This window comes from Triticum urartu, chromosome 2A, assembly GCF_056163025.1.
Source record: "Triticum urartu cultivar PI428250 chromosome 2A, HENAU_Tu73, whole genome shotgun sequence".
Classification (NCBI taxonomy): Eukaryota; Viridiplantae; Streptophyta; class Magnoliopsida; order Poales; family Poaceae; genus Triticum; species Triticum urartu.
The window spans coordinates 639,984,118-640,003,529 of record NC_141874.1 but is presented as its reverse complement, the minus strand read 5'-3'; the positions used below and the strand labels follow the sequence as shown (position 1 = coordinate 640,003,529).

The 19,412-nt window shown below is 50.2% G+C and overlaps 1 protein-coding gene across 2 annotated transcripts; it reads right to left on the bottom strand.

Annotated features, from left to right (window-relative positions):
* Positions 1–10,907: 10,907 nt before the first annotated feature.
* On the bottom strand, positions 10,908–13,447 carry LOC125533838 (polygalacturonase ADPG1-like). Of its 2 annotated transcripts, XM_087540028.1 has the most exons (9): positions 13,264–13,447; positions 12,954–13,103; positions 12,731–12,868; positions 12,477–12,644; positions 12,336–12,359; positions 11,950–12,239; positions 11,725–11,833; positions 11,525–11,638; positions 10,908–11,400 (listed from the first exon to the last, which is right to left on the bottom strand). In XM_087540028.1, the coding sequence occupies exons 1-9, from the start codon at positions 13,264–13,266 to the stop codon at positions 11,143–11,145; spliced, it is 1,254 nt and encodes a 417-aa protein (XP_087396154.1). In that variant the 5' UTR covers positions 13,267–13,447; the 3' UTR covers positions 10,908–11,142. The 2 variants fall into 2 exon arrangements, with proteins under 2 accessions (XP_087396154.1, XP_048553131.1); XM_048697174.2 differs by lacking the exon at positions 13,264–13,447 and having other exon boundaries at positions 12,954–13,109.
* Between the last annotated feature and the right edge of the window lie 5,965 nt (positions 13,448–19,412).

Here is a 19,412-nt window from a genome sequence, read left to right as displayed (position 1 = left end):
CTTTTCCACTTCGCGATCTTCTTGATCTCGGAAGTGTTTGGCCGCATCTGCGGCACTCGCTGCCAAATCCAGATAGGTGTCCGCCGTACTCCACATCCGGTCTAACGTAGCATGTTTAGGATCACAGAACCTCTTGCGCAGCATAAAGGGCTTTCCAGCCGCGATCTCTCCGGCCTGACGCAACTCCTCCTTCATAGCTCTCATTGCAGAGCGAGCATCCTTGGCATCGGAAATGGCCTTCTCTAGGTCCATCTGTTCCGCCCGATCTTCTTTTTCAAGAAGCTTGCAATGGTCAGCAGCATTCTTCAGCTTCACGGCCATCTCGGCCATTTCCTTCTTGCTTCGGCAGTGAGCAGCCTGTCCGGCTTTCAGCTCTTCAATTGCCTTTTCGGCAGCCGCATCACTTTCCCTGGCTTGCTCCTTGGCTCGGGCAAGTTCCGCCCGAAGATTCTCCATGGCAGCAGCACCATCTGCATCAAGCGCACACGTTGTAAGATACTGGCATAAAGCTCCTCTTACCAGGCGCCGCCGGAGGAATTACATACCTTGTGCCTCGTCAAGCCGCTTGTTGACAAGCGCGATGTCGGCATCCGCCACGTCAAGTTGCCGCTTTAGCTCGGCAAATTCATCAGTCCGGCTTGCCACCGGACACTTTGCCACCTACGTATGAAGGCGGCATATTAGACCTGGGATCATGATCCTCTATGCGCCGTCACTTTTGATAACGCACAGAGTCTCAGGGGCTACTATCTACACAGGGCTCATCTTATGTATGCGCAACTGTCCAAAAAGGGTACATTATTTCACGTACCTCAAAACCTGTCAGTAAACTCCTGACGGCCTCGTGCAATCCGCTCTCCGCGGATGAAATCCTCTCAATCACCGTACCCATCAATGCACGGTGCTCCTCTGAGATAGATGCTCGCCCTAGCAGATCCTTCAGCTCCTCCGACCGCGCACCAGACGGCGCCGGACTCGTCCGATGGCCCTTTTCGAAGGCCGTACGCGGAGGGCTTTGGGGGGCCATATGACTACCTTCCGGCCCTGCCGGATTCGGAGAAACCCTCAGTGATGATACCTCAGGGTCGCCCGCCTCGCAAGGCGGTACGGCAGGGGGAGGCGTTCCGCTCTCCATCATCTCCAGAAGAAGATCCCCCGAAGACGAGCTCTGCTGAGAAGGGCTAAGGTCCGAGCTACAAGGTAAATTTTCGATTACTTTTCTCAGATATAAAGCAAGGATTTCTCTCGTTTCTTAAAAAGAAAACTCCTCTCTACTTACGGCTCGGTGGAGGGCTGATCCGCTTGAGGGCATAATTCGGCCGAAGTATTCCCCAGCATAGGACCCTCTGGCGAAGATTTCTTCCCCCGCTTTGAGGCCATGGTCTCCGGGTCTTCAGAGGCGGTCCTCTTCTTCCCCTGAGGAGAGGAATTTTCAATTCCTCCCTTCCGGACAACCTCCTTCGAGGAGGCTGTAGCTTCCTTGTCCCCTCCCTCGCTTTCCTTTGAAGGCACAACCTCCAACATCCTGACTAGCACGGGACCCGGCGTGGTCTCGGGGAGGGGGGCCGGACACCTGATTAGCTTTGCTTTCGCTATCCACTCCTGTTTAAAGGACAGCTCTTTTAGGGGCAATTTTATGATAAATATACGGATAGCGAGTCCGGGCACAAGGCTACTTACTTGAGTATCCGGACGATTGCAGCTCAGACCTGCGTCCTCCGTAGAATCCGGACACACTACTTGTGGTCCGAAGAACAATTTGTACATCTCCGCAGGCATCATGCCAAGAAAATGTTGGAGAACTCGTGGTCCCTCCGGGTTGAACTCCCACAGGCGGAGGGGGCGACGTTTGCAGGGCAGAACTCGGCGAATTAACATAACCTATGTCACCACGACCAGACTGATGTCTCTTTCTAGGAGATCTCGGATGCGGCCCTGCAACAGGGGCACGTCCTTTGCCGACCCCCAGTCCAGCCCCTTATTGACCCATGACGCCAGTCGTGGCGGGGGACCCGAGCGGAAAGCAGGCAGCGCCACCCACTTGGTGCCCCTAGGAGCCATGATATAAAACCACTCTCGTTGCCATAAGCTGGACTCCCCTTGAAAAGAGCCCTCAGGCCATTGAGCACCAGCATTCTTGCTTATAAAAGCACCTCCGCACTCCACGTGCCGTCCCTCGATCATCTTCGGCTCTACTTTGAAGGTCTTGAGCCATAGTCCGAAGTGAGAAGTAATACGGAGGAAGGCTTCACACACGACGATGAATGAGGAAATATGGAGGATGGACTCCAGAGCTAAGTCATGAAATTCCAGCCCATAATAAAACATGAGCCCCCTCACGAAGGGATCCGTCGGGAAGCCTAGCCCCCGAAGGAAGTGAGACATGAACACCACACTCTCACCAGGCTTGGGAGTGGGAATGACCTGCCCTTGAGCAGGCAGCCTATGCGAGATTTCACCGGTCAAGAACCTGGCCTCTCTCAACTTCAGCACGTCCTCCTCCGTGATGGAGGAGGGCATCCATCGGCCTCGAAGGTCGGAACCGGACATTGTCGAAGGTCCGAAGCGCCTGAAATCTGGAGCCTTGGGTGTTGAAACTCAAGGCGAAGGGCGAACTCGTTTGAGATTGAAAGAACGGAGTAAGGCCTTGGTCTCTTTATAAGAGGTTGAATACCAAGGGCCCTCCCCGTGACCGTTTGGGACTCGCCTTTGATCGAGAAAACATACCAACGGGTACGATTGGGTTACCCATGCCCGTATTGATGAGAATCTCGGAATAAGGGGACACGATCTCTGCTTTGACAAGACGTGCCAAGGAAACTGCCTCACTAAACGCACTGAGGTGGGACAGTAAAACGATTCGAATAAAGACTTGGCCGTGGTGTGATGTCACGCTACGGAATACGTCACCAGATTAGATTTGTGTAAATATTATTCTCTCTATGGCAATATGTGGAAACTTATTTTGCAAAGCCGAACACTACCTTTGTATTCAAAATCTTCTATGAAGTACTTGGAGGAGGAACCCTCCTTGCAATGCCGAAGATAATCTGCGCGCCGGACTCGTCGTCATTGAAGCCTGGTTCAGGGGCTACTGAGGGAGTCCTGGATTAGGGGGTGTCCGGATAGCCGGACTATACCTTTGGCCGGACTCCTGGACTATGAAGATACAAGATTGAAGACTTCGTCCCGTGTCCGGAAGGGACTTCTCTTGGCGTGGAAGGCAAGCTTGGCGATACGGATATGTAGATCTCCTACCATTGTAACGGACTCTGTGTAACCCTAGCCCTCTCCGGTGTCTATATAAACCGGAGGGTTTTAGTCCGTAGGACGAACAACAATCATACCATAGGCTAGCTTCTAGGGTTTAGCCTCTTTGATCTCGTGGTAGATCTACTCTTGTACTACCCATATCATCAATATTAATCAAGCGGGACGTAGGGTTTTACCTCCATCAAGAGGGCCCGAACCTGGGTAAAACATCGTGTCCCGTGCCTCCTGTTACCATCCGCCTAGACGCACAGTTCGGGACCCCCTACCCGAGATCCGCCGGTTTTGACACCGACAGAAGGTGACAGGGAGGCAGATCTGTCCCAAGGAGTGGGCAGCTCCACCACCCACTCCCGAGAAGGGATTACTAAGGCCGAGCCGCTCATGTGGCACGTGGAGAAGGCTGAAGGCTTCCACGGAGAACAAGTTGAGGCCAGCACCACCGTCAATGAGGGTCTTGGTGACGGCCACGTTGCAGATGGTGGGCGTGCAGAGCATCGGGAGCATTCTGGAGCCGACGGTGGAGTCGGGGTGGTCTTCTGAGCCGAAGGTAAGGTTAGCCTCTGGCGCAGCCCAGCCCGGCGCAGCTCCCGGGCACCTGGAGGTGGCCTCGATCTGACGGAGGAATGGCTTGGCGTGGCGGTCTGACGACGGTGCTTGGGAGCTGCCCAGCAGGGCTGCGACTGCGTGGTGCGCCGGCACCGCATAGCGAGCAGTGAAGAGGTCGCAGAGCTCCTCCCAAGATGCCACAGTGGATCTGGGAAGGTTGAGCAGCCAGGCGCGTGGCTCGCCGGCGAGGGCCATGGGAAGCCAGTTGGCCATGACCTTGTCATCACCCTGGCTTTGAGGACGGCCTCCTTGTATGCCAGTAGGAAAGTTGACGGGTCCGCCGCGCCGTCGTAGCGTGGCGGCATCTCTGGCCTGAACTTGAGCGGCCACTGCACCCGCCGCAAGGTGGGGGCCAGGGCTCGGAGCCCCCTAGCCCTGTTGTCAACGCTGACTGTCGGAGTCGGCGGCATGGCGCCTGCCATGTGGGCAAAGCGCGGTGGCGACGGAGCGCAGATCGACGGAGGGGAAGCTACGGCACACCCCTACCTGGCGCTCCAAATGTCAGATGTAGGGTTCTGGCAAACCCTTAAGGTTCAAACACTGGGGTGCGCGCGAAGTCTTTTCCTCCCACCGATCTACGCCCTAGCTCGCTAAGGTCTCGCAGACGAACTCGACGAACTCGCAACACAAAAAGACACAAGATTTATACTGGTTCGGGCCATCGTTGTGGTGGTGGTGGATTGCCTCTTGGGCTAATGATGAACAATAAAGGGGAAGAACAGCCTCCTGAGGTTGAGGTGTTCTTGTGCTTGGCTAACTTGTGGGTGGGGGGATGATCTTCTCGCACTCTCTCTCTATATATATCTCTATCTCTCTGTCGTACGTCGTCTCCCCATGCCTATGATGGTGGCTAGTCCTATTTATAGAGGCCCTGGTCCTCTTCAAAAATATTGAGCGGGAAGGGAGCCAACAACGGCGGGCTAATTTGAAGGGGGACAGCTAGTACAAGCCATCCTGGCAAAAGTGATCTTCGCCTGCCAAAGGCTCTGGTGGTGACGCCGTCTTGGGCTCCATGATGACCTCCGTCTTGTCGTCATTCTGGTCCTGGTCTTGTTGCACCGATATGACAACCTTTGCCTGATGCCTCGGTACTCCTCACCTACGCAGGCCTTCTTAGCACCAAAGAGGAAACAAGGATGATGCGCATGCTGGCGCCCGCCTGGCGCCTGCCAGGTGTCGATCGTCATGGCTCACGTCACGAGAGCCTCGTGAGGTTTGCCTCACCTTGGTATCTCCGCTCCTCATGAGCCTGTCCGACTAGGCCACTCCAGAGGAGGTCTTGTGTCATCCGCCTCGCGAGGCTTGGCCCCTCGCGAGGGTCTTGGATGCCTTGTTGATGAAGATGGGCCATACGGCCTGCTAGCTTAGCCACGCAGCGGGCCACAGGCAAGCAAGTCTGGGGACCCCCGTCCCCAGAGCGCCGACAGGACTGTAATGGCATAGTTTAAACATGTTAATGTTATAAACTGGAAAGGCTAGGTATTGGGAGGTGCATAGGGTTATGGTACTTACGAGGCAGCAACGGGGCTTGGTCCGGGGCATTCGCTCCAGACTGCTTTCGACATCCCATGCAGAGTTATCCGCAAAGGAGCCTTTCCCCCTCTTGGGCGCTTTCGCCTCCAGATTCGTGGAGGCTTGTCTTTTCTTCTTTCCACCCTCCGGGGGGACGCCACTTTCTTCCTCCTTCTCGCCGTCGTCTTCGACGACCGAAGAGTCAGTCTCGTCCTCGGACGACATGTCCGAAGCACCCTTTTGGCGAAGGCCGCTCCTGCTCCCTTTGGCCATCTTCTTGGCCTTCTTCTCCGGCACATCGTAAGGCGCCAGGAATAGCATCTTCGTTAGGAGTGGGGTTTCCTCGTCTTTGGGAAGTGGACCGGAACAATTAATCAGCTCCGCTATGTCGATCCAGGCCTGAAAATTGATAAGGAAGGCTTAGACTCCTTCCCAAAATATGCCAGTAAAGGCTATACCTTGAATACATGAAAGAACTTACTGAATTGGCATGGCGCTTTAAACTGAGCCCACGATCTTCGGTCGTGGGCGGTGGTGTCTTGCCGGCCTTGAAGAGCGCTTTCCAGATATCTTCATGCGTTGTGTCGAAGATCTCTCGTAGCGTTTGATGCTTGGCCGGATTTAATTCCCACAAACAGCAAGTCCGGTGTTTGCACGGAAGGATCCGGTGAATGAGCATGACCTGGATCATGTTGAAGAGTTTGATCTTCTTGGTTAGCATGTTCTAAACGCACGTCTGGAGCCCAGTCAGCTCGCTCAAAGAGCCCTAGGCGAGGCCCTTCTCTTGCCAGGAGGTAAGACGCAGCGGAGTTCCAGATCGGAATTCGGGGGCCGCCGCCCAGTTGGTGTCACGCGGCTTGGTGATGTAGAACCACCCCGATTGCCACCCCTTCACCATCTCCACGAAGGAACCTTCGGGCCATATCACGTTGGGCATCTTGCCCACCATGGCACCTCCGAACTCTGCTTGTTGGCCTCTCACCACCTTCGGCTTCATGTTGAAAGTCTTCAGCCATAGGCCGAAGTGAGGCGGGATGCGGAGGAAGGCCTCACAAATGATTATGAATGCCGAGATGTTGAGGACAAAGTTGGGGGCTAGATCATGGAAATCTAGCCCATAGTAGAACATCAGTCCACGGCTGAATGGGTGGAGAGGGAATCCCAGCCCGCGGACGAAGTGTGCGAGAAATACTACCCTCTCATGGGGCTCTAGGGTAGGGATGATCTATCCTTCGGCCGGGAGACGATGAGCGATCTCCTTGGCTAGGTATCCGGCCTCTCGAAGCTCCTTGATGTCTTTCTTCTTGACAGAAGAAGCCATCCACTTGCCACCAGCTCCTGATCCGGACATGGTTGGAGTGCTTTCTCGAGTGGGAAACATATGAGAACATGGGCGCTGGAGCTCAAGGGTGGAAAGGCAGAAGAAGAGAGAAGGCGTGGGAGAAGAAAGGGGAATCTTATCTCCTTATAAGGGCAGTGAATATTGAGCGCCACCCCACTCGCCTCAAAATCCGCCTGCTCCCGAGGGCTGTGTAAACGACACGATTGGGTTACCCACACCCGTATTGATGAGAATCCCATAATAAGGGGACACGATATCTGCTTCGACAAGACGTGCTAATGGCAACCGCGTCTCGAAACATGGAGCGGCATGCAAAAAACGTTTCGAAATTATGACCGGATGGACGTGATGTCATGTTGTAAAAGTTGTCAGCGGATTGGACTCGTGTATTATTATATTCTCTCTATGGTTGTGTGTGGTGTGTGTTACAGGTTCGGACATGATCAATTCGTCCAAAGACTATTCTAGAATTCGGAAGGAGGAACCAGTCTTGCAATGCTGAAGAAAGCACTACGCGTCGGATACCTTGTCATTGAAGCCAGGTTCAGGGGCTACTGAGGGAGTCCTGGATTAAGGGGTCCTCGGGCGTCCGGCCTGTTAGCCATGGGCCGGACTGATGGGTTGTGAAGATACGAAGACCGAAGACTGCACCCGAGTCCGGATGGGACTCTCCTTGGCGTGGAAGGCAAGCTTGACGACCGGATATGTAGATTCCCTTCTTTGTAACCGACCTTGTGTAACCCTAGATTCTCCCGGTGTCTATATAAACCGGAGGACTTAGTCCGGAGAGGGGGAGATTCATTATCATAGCCATACAAGCTAGACCTTTAGGGTTTGGCCATTACGATCTCGAGGTAGATCAACTCTTGTAATACTCATACTCATAAATATCAATCAAGCAGGATGTAGGGTATTACCTCCATAGAGAGGGCCCGAACCTGGGTAAACATCATGTCCCTTGTCTCCTGTTACCATCGACCTTAGACGCACAGTTTGGGACCCCCTACCCGAGATCTGCTGGTTTTGACACCGACAACAATCCCATCTCGGTGAGACCGAGATCCCTATCGATAGAACCGAAAAGACTGGCGCCGGATATATCAAATCTGTGGGGCCGAGTTTGACTTTTGGTTTGGGATATATTTGGATATGAGAAAGTGGTTGAGGGTTGTGGAGCATATCACTAAGCACTTTGAGCAAGAACCTCATTAAGCAACACCTCACCCCCTCTTAATAGTATTGGCTTTTCCTATGGACTCAATGTGTTCTTAGATCACTAAAAATGAAATGTAGAGTCTTGTGCTTTGAGCTTGAGAAAATCCTTTTGTCCTTAGCATTTTGAGGGGTCCACTTTCTAATCCATGCCATGCCAATCATTGAGCTTTTCCTGAAATATTTATCTTCAAGTAGCATTAGCTCAATGAGCTATATGTTGTTAGGAATTACCAAAACCACCCAGGGATAGTTGCACTTTCATGGATGATCCATGATATCATGCCTGGATGCAAGACTACGAAACTCAAAGAGACCAACATCCTCAATCCATTGTTGATCACTAAGCACATCACAATGAAGTTGTGTAATCACAAAGTCACTAACCAGCTGGCGGAAGTGATGGATCTGTCCAGGAGGCGGCGAAGGCTCGGTAATGCCGATTGCAAACTACTCATGACAACGGTCTAGAGCAACAGCATGAGAGAAGAAGGTCCGAAGCAGACGTGTCGGGCCGCCCATCGATGATCTTGAAGCCGACGGAACAAACTCTAGAGGATCCAAGGCAAAGTTCTCCATTGCGGGCGTGGGAGGTGGCGGAGAAGTTGGATGGTGCAAAGGAGACGGTGGAGGCATGACAAGACCCATCTGCACAGGCGCGTGGGTCGTCTCTAAAACCGAGAAGTCTCTTGGAGGAGGAATAGAAGGAAGACTCGTGGCGGGTATGGAAACCAACGTAGACGATATTTTTGGGTTTTCTTGCGATTTTTTAACCATCCAAATATGACCATTATCTCTGCCTATTGATTGCAGGAGCGGCGGGTATGACCATTGCGGGCGCAAGCCAGACAGACAGGGAAGTCGACAGACAAGTGGTCCTGCTGGTTACATTTGGAACAAGTTAGAACGCGGGCCACCATGTCGTCGACCATATCACCAAACATGGCATCAGCTTCTTGCATAGAAGGAATGGCAGGCTCCTGAATAGAGTCCGTAGGCCGAGGAGGCAGGTGAGGGCCAACATAGAAAACATGAGATTCTGGGATTGGCCTGACCAAATTTGAACTCCTAGAGGGCTCGGCCAGAGCATGCAGATCACGTTGTTGCACATCATTAGCCGCAATATGCGCACGCCTAATCAGCAGCGATCCAACCATACCAAAAACAATTGGTGGCGTGGCCACCATCCATTGGAGGTTTACCAGCGGCGAGGGACGAATGACCACTCGTTCACGATCAGTGAGAACATAACCTCCATCAGAAACAACATCAAATGCACTCTTGCATGGCTGGATACTGATAACCTTTGCATGCACCATAGTTTTGAAATGTGGCAAAAGAGAGCTTCTTCCGAACATTGGTGGAAGATCGAATGGAGCACTTAGCAGGAGGTTTATGCATAGCAAAAGCATCCCTAAAGCTGCTCTTCTCTTAGAAGGGCTAACTAAAATCCACTCAACATCCAATTCTAATCTCCAACGATTAAACTCACGCTCCCAATTCGGACCTCCACGACCCGAAAGATTGAAATAACATTTGAAGTACGGGCAAGCAAAAGATCGTAGATCAAGAACATAAAAATCAACTTGCTTGGAGGAAATGTTGAAAGAATAAACCTTGTCACGTATGCATGAGACTCCCAGCTCGATTGCGGATCCTCCAATAGCTGCATCCAGGGCCGCCGCCACCGAATCATCATTAAGCCTGGAATCATGTCGGTTAAAGGACATGACCATCGTAAAATGGCCAGTGTCGTCCGTGGGATGGACCGGAAATCCAGTAGATCTGAAAATATTATCAGCAAACGCCAAACTCTTGGAGAAGTCCAAGCCAAGGGTTGATCCCGAAGAGAAAGCCATCAAAAAGGATATCCCCTAGAAGAGAGGAGGACGCTGGAGATGTTGATCGGAAAGAACCAGAAGTTTAGTGGTTGTGGAAGGAGATCGCCAGAGATGGTGGTGGGGCGGTGGGGGAGGTGGGAGACGCCATCCTTCGTGACCAAAAAAAACTTCTTTCATGGTTGGGCTGGACACTAAAAGTGTTCTCTTCACATATTTTCTATACAATATCATTTCTATACCATCACAATTTTTTACATGTTTTCAGTATTTATTCATACATTCCTCTTTCCATGCTTTCGTTATTATTTCATTTCACAATTCATCATGTTTCATCTCGGATTTGATATAAGTTTTGTTATGGTTTATAACATTATCTTTTGCATGTTTTTATTATTGGTTCAGGTCAATTCATTCTCCTATCATCTCACATTTCACATAAATTTTAGTATGGTATCAATTTTGAATTTAAACTTGTTGAGAACATGTTGAAGTTTGATCTTGTTTTATAGATTTAAATGTCATGAACACAAATCATACTAAAAGTGTTACAAATTTAGAATCATACTAAAGTATGGGTGAATGGATAGTGGGATGAAAGAGTAAAATAATCTGAGTGCAATATATATAATGCGTGGTTCCACAAAAATAGTACAAAACAGTAGAATTCGGTAGAGTACTCGTATGAATTGTGTACACCTGCATACATGGCGAGCATGCGGGTAGCCGACAGAAACCGGAACTGCTGGTTTTTTATTTCCGCACTTTGTAGACCCTATCCATCAATACAATCAAGCAGTATGTAGGGTTTTAGCTTCAGAACCTATATAACTCTTGCCTCATGTTATCCATCTGTTTCATCCAGCTAGTTGTGACACACTATCAAAGGATTTGTGAGAACATGAGCCTACAATTACCATTAAGAATATTATTTCAAACTTCACTCTTCGGACTTTTAGATTCCGGACCATCTGTAAAAGGAATTTTCCTATGTCTTGGCGGCACTACCTCACCTCCCGCTCTATGTGAAATTATGTAACTTCCCTTTGAGCCTTTGAGTAATGCACGCAAACGGGTACCCTTCCTACCCCGAAAAAAAAGATGGGTACCCTTCCTGCGTAATGTCCAAAAAAGAATTTCTTATGAAAAACCAGCATTATTCCATTTTCTATCGGGGTAGACCTTTCGTGCTCAACAAAATCCTGCTCCCTAAGAAAAAAAAAAGTAACTGGGCAATATACATGGCGCTACACCTTGCAGTAAAGCTTTCACAGTAAGCCCAAAAAAGGAAGAGAAGGCTTGCAGCATAGCTAGGTACACCGTGCGTTCACATCCATGTACAAACGCCCAACAGCATTGCTAGGTGCTAAGCCCTGGGCTGGGCGATGCAGCGTTAGCTACGCAAGGGATCTTCGGGTAGACGAACCCGGAGGTGTCCACGTCCGCGTTCTGGCAGCGGGCCACGGTTGCTCCGCCGTCCGCCGCCGTGATCGCCACGCTGTTGACGTGGATGTCCATGCAGCTGCCGTTCTTGCTGCAGTCGAAGTCGACGGCCGTCTTTCGCGTCGACGTCCCGTTGAGGTTCGTGTAGGTTATGTTGCTCAGCGCCACCGCCCCCTGCAATAAATTCAGGCCCCAAGAAGACGCACAAACATTTTAGTACTAGCTACTCCTCCACACATACAGAAGTAGTATATATATAGATCGTCCAACACTCAATCCACACATAGTAGTAGAGTACCGTATTTGAGACGTCTTGGCGATCTTCGTAGAACTGGTTGATGATCACAGGATGGTCCACGTTGGTGAAGTTTATGTTGGTGAAGGAGATGGATTTCGCGTAACCTCTCCCACCCTGCAGTGCGAAGAAACAATGTAATCAGCCGGCCGCCTCAGCTTCTTTGTAATTGTAACCAAAAAAAAAAAACCCGGTAGCGATACCCTCCACGTCTTGATCCTTGCTCCATTCGTCGTGTTGATGAACTGGACGTTTCTCACGTCGATGTACTCCACGGATTCGTTTGCTCCATCCCTGCCCAGGCTCCCCACACTAGCCAAGAAGCACAAACCCGGCCATCACGCCATTTTACTCCTCTTCTTCGAGTGCATGGTAAATAGAAAATGCAGATGGAAGAGGCAATCCTCCCAATTGTAACCCTTTGTTACCTTACACCATGGCCGGGGCCGCAGACGATTCCGTCGACGGTGACGAAGCGGCTACCAGGGCCGATGGAGATGCAGTCGTCGCCCGTGCCGATGGTGGAACCGGTGATGTGGACGTCTTCGCTCCGGTCGACGTGGATGCCGTCGGTGTTGGGGCTGTCCTCCGGCGCGGTGATGGTGAGCTGCGTCACGTTGACCTTGCCGCTCATGCTGAGGCCGATGTGCATCTGCGGGCTGTCCTTGCTGCTGAATTGGCTCAGCTCCACGCCGGTGCAGTTCATGACCAACAAGGCCTGGACCGATCCATGGAGTGATACATACGCAATGAGGTTACATGCACGTCGATTTGCGAATTAATACTTGCTTTCTTTATTTATATATATACTAACCGTCGGTGCCTTAGTTACACAATCCTGAAAGAAAATATCAACCATTAAGTACTTTCTCTCCGAAGAAGATTGAGAAATCAAAAGGCCAAATGCAAGGAGGAATTAAAAAAATTCCTTAAGAGTTCAGTTGGGCTTCCTCACATCATCACTGTGTTTGCATTTATCGCTCCACCACGTCACGCCGCTGCCGTCGAGCAAGCCGGTGCTGTTGCCGGTTACCGTGAGCCCGTCGACCTGGTAGAACAGCAGCCAATAGTTCTTCTTCTCGCTCCATGCGCTCGCCGGCGGCGCCGTGATCGTGCCCAAGACCTACGACAAACAAAGCAAGTTTTCCTGATTGTCAGATGAAGCCAAACCACGGCCCGGATCAGGAAGGACGGACGAGCGGTGCGTGCCTGGACGGTGATTCTGCTGGAGGCGCATGGCCCACTAAACCTGGTGAGGCCGACGAGGAATGACTTTTCCGCCGGCACGAGCAGCGTCGCCGACGAGCCAGTGGCGCCGCACGCCGCCACCCATGCATCCACGAACGCCTTCGCACACGGTACAGATAATCAACACACATCCGGCCATCAGGTGCACGCCAGTATTTTCGAGGGAGAGCGGGCGCGTGCGTACCTTGGTGTCGTCCGTGGTCCCGTCACCTAGAGCACCGTAGTCCTCGACGTTGAACACGCCGTCCACCCCGCCGCCGGCGGCGACGAGCACACCACACCACGCGAGGCCGACGAGGAGCAGGATGGCAGTGCGGAGGATGCCGATGATACCCTGCATGATTAATTAGTAAGCACATCTAACAGAGAAACACATGCATGGTCATCGATCACTGATCACCAGCACGCACGTACTACTCTATAAACTAAGGATGAATCTGAACACCAGTTCGAGCAAACTTTGTGAAATGCACTGATATATACAGAGCGTGTACCATAGATGTAGGGCCCGTAGGGTCGTTGACTCGTGAAGAATTGTTGTGGAACCCTCGCTGTACTCTCTCTCTCTCTCTCTCTCACTCTCTCTCTCTCTCTCTCTCTCTGTGGAATCAAGTGCCAAGCCCTGTTTGATCAAAGCTAATGTTTTTGCGATGAGAAAACGATGGGAAAGGTGGGGGGTGGGTATGGTATGTATGTATATATATGTGCACCCCGACAAGCACCGAAACCGGAGGCGCGGCACCTTTTCTGCATCTTCATTCAAACAAAGAGGCAGCGCCGTATGTTTTGGTGTTGAAGATCGCCCAAGTGTATTTTGCCAGATCATATGCATCTATCTTTCAACAATCACCGGCGCTGGACGGATTCTGCGTCGTGTTCTCGCGTCGAAGAAATGAGATTGATTGAGTGACGGATACGTTATTTATTTTGAGGGGAGTGGCATATCCGTTCGATCGCGCAGATTTATCGTCCCAAATTGAATGCGTACACAATTTCGGTGAGTAGACGTGCGTATACTCGTCAAGACTACTACGTAGAGGGATATGGCGTACTGAATTTATGAAGGCGTGTCCAAGAGTTCATGGCAGATGGCACCCATATTTCTCATTTTATTGCCCAGGTGATGCTATTTTGCGGACTCGAGCGCGCTGCGAAAATGACGCCGCTCGTGGTTTGCATTTACGGGGAGCTCGATGCTGAATCGTATCCTCTGACGTGGCAGAGATCTACCAAATCATTGCACCAGATTGTGAGTGCCTTTTTGAAATCACTAGAACATACCGGCATTTAAATATGCTAGTACGTTACTACCTCGTGATTTATCTGTCATAAATATGATTATGTAAATATATGTTTATCAAATCCTACCTGTGATTGTGTAAATAAATGTTTATTAAATCCTGCCCATCATTATGTAAAAAATATATTTGGTAAGTACATTAAGATTAAATTGGTGTAAAAGATATGTAAATTAAGGTGATTGATTATCGTACGGAAAATGTTCAAAAAAAAGGTGTGGTGGGAATAAAAATTCAGTTGGACGGAAAAATATCGGTGAAGGGACGTGTTGGGAGAGGGGGAACCAATTGATGAAGAGTTCTTTTGGAAGAAAAATGAGCGCTATCTCTTTGTTTAAGTAAACTAGGTACATGCCCATGTTTTGCACGGAGGGGGGGCATAGGTATTGCTAGTATTTATTTGTTTCCGGGTCTTGTCATGGACTTGTCACGGCAGATGTGCTAGTGTGAGGACTTAGTCGTGAGGCCAACGCATCTTTGTAGTAGTTTGAGAAGGGTTGAGCGGAATCAAGAGACACAACACAAGACAAGGATTTAGACAGCTTCGGGCCCCGGGAAACATTATCCGGTAATAACCCTACATGTTGTTTGTGGCTAGATCTCATTATGCTCATGAGAGAGTCGCCGCATAGGCCGTCTCCCCCTTTGTGTCTAGCCCTAGAGATTGTTTCTTGCTTCTTCCCCTTGGGGTGCCCTGCCCCTCCTTATATATGTTGAAGGGGCGGGTTACATGACTAGTCCTAGTAGGATTAGGATTACTCTATTACAAGTGGAGTCCTAGTCTTGCTTCTTTTGTAGGAGAATATTCCTTATGCCTTTCCTCTTAAGCCGGCCTGCCATAATACGAGCCGGTCTTCTGGGCCTTGGGCCTTGTCATCCATCTGACCCGCCCGCCGGGTCTCCGATGAATCGTAAACCGCCAGGTCCAAGCGGATCGTCAGTGAGTCGCCAAGCCCCAGCCGGGTCATACATCTGGCGGTTTATACTGCGGGGTATATCGCCGACATTAGGCTCCAGTTTAATTTGGATTTATCCATGTTAAACTGATCCTTTAACATAAACACAAGAACAAATTTGACAGGTCGTGCTCCGAGTTAAATATTCTTGTAAGCCGGCACCTGATCATCCTTAAGTCCTTGACATTTTCTCCTGGAAAATTCGGGTCAATAGGCCAACTTCATAATCCATTTGCTGACATTGGCTCTTATAAATAAATATTATAAGAAATAATCCATTTGAGTCTGCCTTCAATGCTCTGATTTGACAAAAATATTGGTCTAGAAATATTCAACTGATATTCAGCCGGCTTAAAGATGTAGATCTTGCCGATTTATGATTGCCAAAATTGTCGGGTTATAAACAAATTATGCCGGGTCATGTAATTGTTGCTGATGCCGGGTTGATCTTATGATGATGACGGGTCATAAAATTTGCAGATTTCTCCGATAATAATATAATACTTGATTTGCTCAAAACTGAGAATTTGAAGTTATTCCTCCCTTATATGCATATCACCTGTACCCCTCAAGGGCCGGGTCATTATGCAATAATGAGCAGGGACTTTGTAAATATGATCATGTAAACTTAAGCAGCAACGTGTAGTCCCCAAGGGCTGGCTCAGTAAGATATTACTGAGCTGGGACTTTGTATATGATTCATTGACAATAACATCATATGATGTAATCTCCACCATGGGGCTTGAACTCACGTCCACAAGGTTAAGAGCTTTGTACTCTACCAACTGAGTAGTGGATCTTTCAATATAATGAATTAAGGCTTGTGTACTTTGAATTTTTGACAGGAGTAATTGGTAGCCCCCAAGGGCCGGCTCATTACAATGTGATGAGTCTGTTCTTCAATAAGGTGAGCAAAAAATGACTTTGCATTAGCCCCCAAGTGCCATGGTGCATGCTGGCAGTGACATGGGACTTGTATATTTGATGTAATCTCAACTTGAATAATGTAGCCCCCGAGTGTCGGGTCGTAAGCCTGCCGCGACACAGGACTATTCCTTACATTGTAGAATAAATTATATCCACTGATAAAATAATATCCATTGCGCTGAAGCGACTTTGAAAACCTCAATCATAATATTGGTTATTGATAACCATAATAAAAATCTAGCCATTTTGGCTATTAAAGATTTGAATAATATAACCTGGAATGAAAACCGGTTCCTGTGATATTGAATTGTACTGCCGGTTTAGGATACCTGTGCAGTAAGGGTGATAACCCAATCTTTAGAAGCCAAAACTTCCAAATGTTTATGATTGTCTTATGATGGCGACTTATCATCCAAAGTCAAGCCGGGTTAGTCGAAACCACATATATGTTTCAGATATGAACAAAAAGGTCTCAAGACAAAACCAAAGATTGTTTTCAAAAAACTTAAGCCAAACAGAGAAAAAATGAGGCTTCTGATTCGAATATGATCAGTAAACCAGACCAAAAGGGGTTAAGCTATGATTCGAATACGATCAAGAAGCCCCCTAATGGGTTTGGCAATGTGCCAATCAAGAGGGTACCGACAACTATGTTCTCTTTGTTTCGAATACGACCTATGTTTGAACAGGAAGCTCCCAAATGACCTTGAGACTTTTTTAACGACTCTGATTCAAATACGATCAGGAAGCCGCGCCAAAGGGGTTATGCTAGATTCGAATACGATCCGCCCCCAATGGTCGTTGAAGCAGGGTACCTATGTATGAGTTGTGCTTTGCAACAGACTCTCTTTGGTCCCTTTAATTTTCTGAGAACTCAAACTTGTGAGTAATGAATTCGTCTTGAACCAGGTGTTGAGCCGGATATTGAAAGATTCAGAGATTTGTGGGAGACAGATTTCCCTTGAGCCGGATATTGAAAGCTTCAGATCTTTGTGGGAGACAGATTTTCCTTGAGCCGGATTGTAAACCGGAATTACTCATTTTGAGCCGGAAATTTTCTGACAGCCTTTAAACCGACAACATTTACTGAACTATGTCCATGTAGCCCCCGAGTCTTTAAGACGACTCAATGAGTTGGCTTGAAATTTTCCATAATTGACCGTGATATAGACCGGTTTGAGTCTTGCATTGGAGAACTTGGAAGCCAAAGTAATTGCTCTTTGAAAGAAAATAATATGTAATATAAAAATATGCTGGATGGGTTTCACCTGATATGTTAGGCCAGTGATTATCCACCGCGGAGTTGATGATCACCATAGTGAAGCTCAAATCAATCGCGGTTAAGCCGGCCACAGCGTTGTAAGCTAGCATGGACAGACGAGTCTATCACAGGCACGATATACCACACGGACGACGAGTCAGTCACGGGCGCGGTTCCCAGCGAGTTGAGGTCGATCGAGCTGCACGGGCGGCGGCTTGCACACACCCGTTCAATAGCAAGCAGGTGTAGACGCCAGTGCATGATGATGCTGACGCATACTCCATAGGCACAACATGATACGACCTTTATAATAAATCATAGTCCTGTAAAAATATATTGCGAATCAGAATAATTGTTCTTGGAAAAACAATATGTGTCAATAAAATAGTCTTATATGGATATCACATGTCTTATTGGGACAACGGATGATCATAACAGAGACGGTTCAGGCAGACCGGCGACTCCCGGTGGCTCAAGACCGCAGAGGCATAGATGATGTAGGCAGCTTAAAAACAGTCAGCACGAGGGCGGCTCAATGCCCGACGGCAGAGCGATGCGCTGGCTACTTAGCGATGACGGCGTGAGGCAGGGGCAGAGGTAGCCCCACGTGGCTCCGGCGGTTCAACGCAGAGGCGATTTAAGTTGAAGCGTGAACTTGGCTTTACTAACAACCATAGCGCCGATTAATCTTCTCTCAATGACTTGTCCACCATCTCATCCATCTCAACAATAATCTTGCTTTGAGGCCACATCCACGCATGGTAGAAATCAAGGGCAGGGCCGACGGGTTAGCTACAACAGCTCTCGGCGGTTTAGCGACTTAAAACAGCTGGAGGCGCGGCGACTTGACCCGGCGGCGGCTGGCAATGGATGGTAAGCCAGCTTGAGGCGGTTTAGACAGAAGCGGGGCGGCTCAAGGTGTCCCCGGCAAGACGGAGAACGGCAGTGGCCCAGGGCCGGCTCGACGGAGATTGGCATCGTCGATGGCGCAAAGCGCAGTGGGCACAAGCCGGCCCTGCTTGGAGATAAGGAGTCCCGCGAGGTGGAGGCGTGACGGTGAAGTGGTGCCAGCAGACACGCGCACCCCAGCGAGTCAAGGCGTAGCTGGCTTGAGGCGTGGTTGTGGCCAGGCAGCGGCGGCTCGAAAATGATGCCGGCGAGGTGCAGTGGTGCTGTCTCCGGTGAGGTGAAGGTGACATCACGGGGGAACTGCGACGATCTTGGCGAGTCAGCAGACGCGGTCAACGTGCAGTAGGCTGAGAAGAGAGAAGCCGTGGCGCGGGGGTGGCTCCAGCGGTTCAGAGCAACGGCGGAGCGAGGTGGGTCACGGCATGGCGACTCAGAAGGTGAGCGGCTGGAACGGCGCGGCAGCTCCGCGCAAACGGGATGCAGAGTCTGAGTCGATCCCCTTGTCCCTGTGCTCATCCTGGTCGTTGTTAATTTGACCATCCCTGATCCGTGTCCCCGTAGAAAACTCTTTGAATCCAGATCAATTCTTCTGAATCAGCAAGTATACGCCAGGGCGATGCATTGGTATTGTGCTTCATCCAGCACTTTTCATGGACTAGCAAAATTTCAGAAATCTTGAAGGAGTATGAGCAAACACAACTAGCACTAGCTGGCAAATATGGGCAGAGAGGCAGAGCACGTTGCTCGCAGGTGGAATAGCGAGGCGGCACGGAGCAGGAGTGAGCAGAGAGGACCGGCGAGGCGACGGGCCGGCTGAGGCGAAGATGGCGACAGCGGCGTCCGCTTCGGCAGCGCTTGGTAGAGGCTGGACTCGAGCGGCGCGGCGGATCAAAACAGCCGTAGTTGCTCGACAGGCGTGTCGAAGCAAGCGGCCGGCTCAATGGCGGTGCCGCCCAGTCGGCTGTAGCCGTGGCCGCAGCGGACGGCTCCACCGGCGAGGGGTAACCGCAGAGAGGCACCGAGCTGTAGCAGAAACGGCAGCGAGAGACGAGGCCGCAAGTGTGGACGCGCGCCCGGGGAGGTGACTTGAAAACCGGAGAGGCGACTCGTACTCGCCGCGATTTGAAGCTCTGGCCAAAGTGAAACCGGCGGGTAGCGGCTCGAAACCAAACTACAACCATATCCGTTTCGAGTCATGGTGAGTTGACCAAAACCGAGTCGTGGTCTTCTTTCAGTTTGGTAATGATTGATTCATATTGACCTGACTTTCCTGATTTAATTCTCACGTGGAC

Coding starts and splice junctions, on each gene's coding strand:
- LOC125533838 (XM_048697174.2), bottom strand. CDS start 13,109: ATGCAGGGTATCATCGGCATCCTCCGCACTGCCATCCTGCTCCTCGTC. Junction 12,360..12,476: donor AATGCAAACACAGTGATGAT/GTGAGGAAGCCC, acceptor ATTTTCTTTCAG/GATTGTGTAACTAAGGCACC. Junction 12,240..12,335: donor GTGTAACTAAGGCACCGACG/GTTAGTATATAT, acceptor GGATCGGTCCAG/GCCTTGTTGGTCATGAACTG.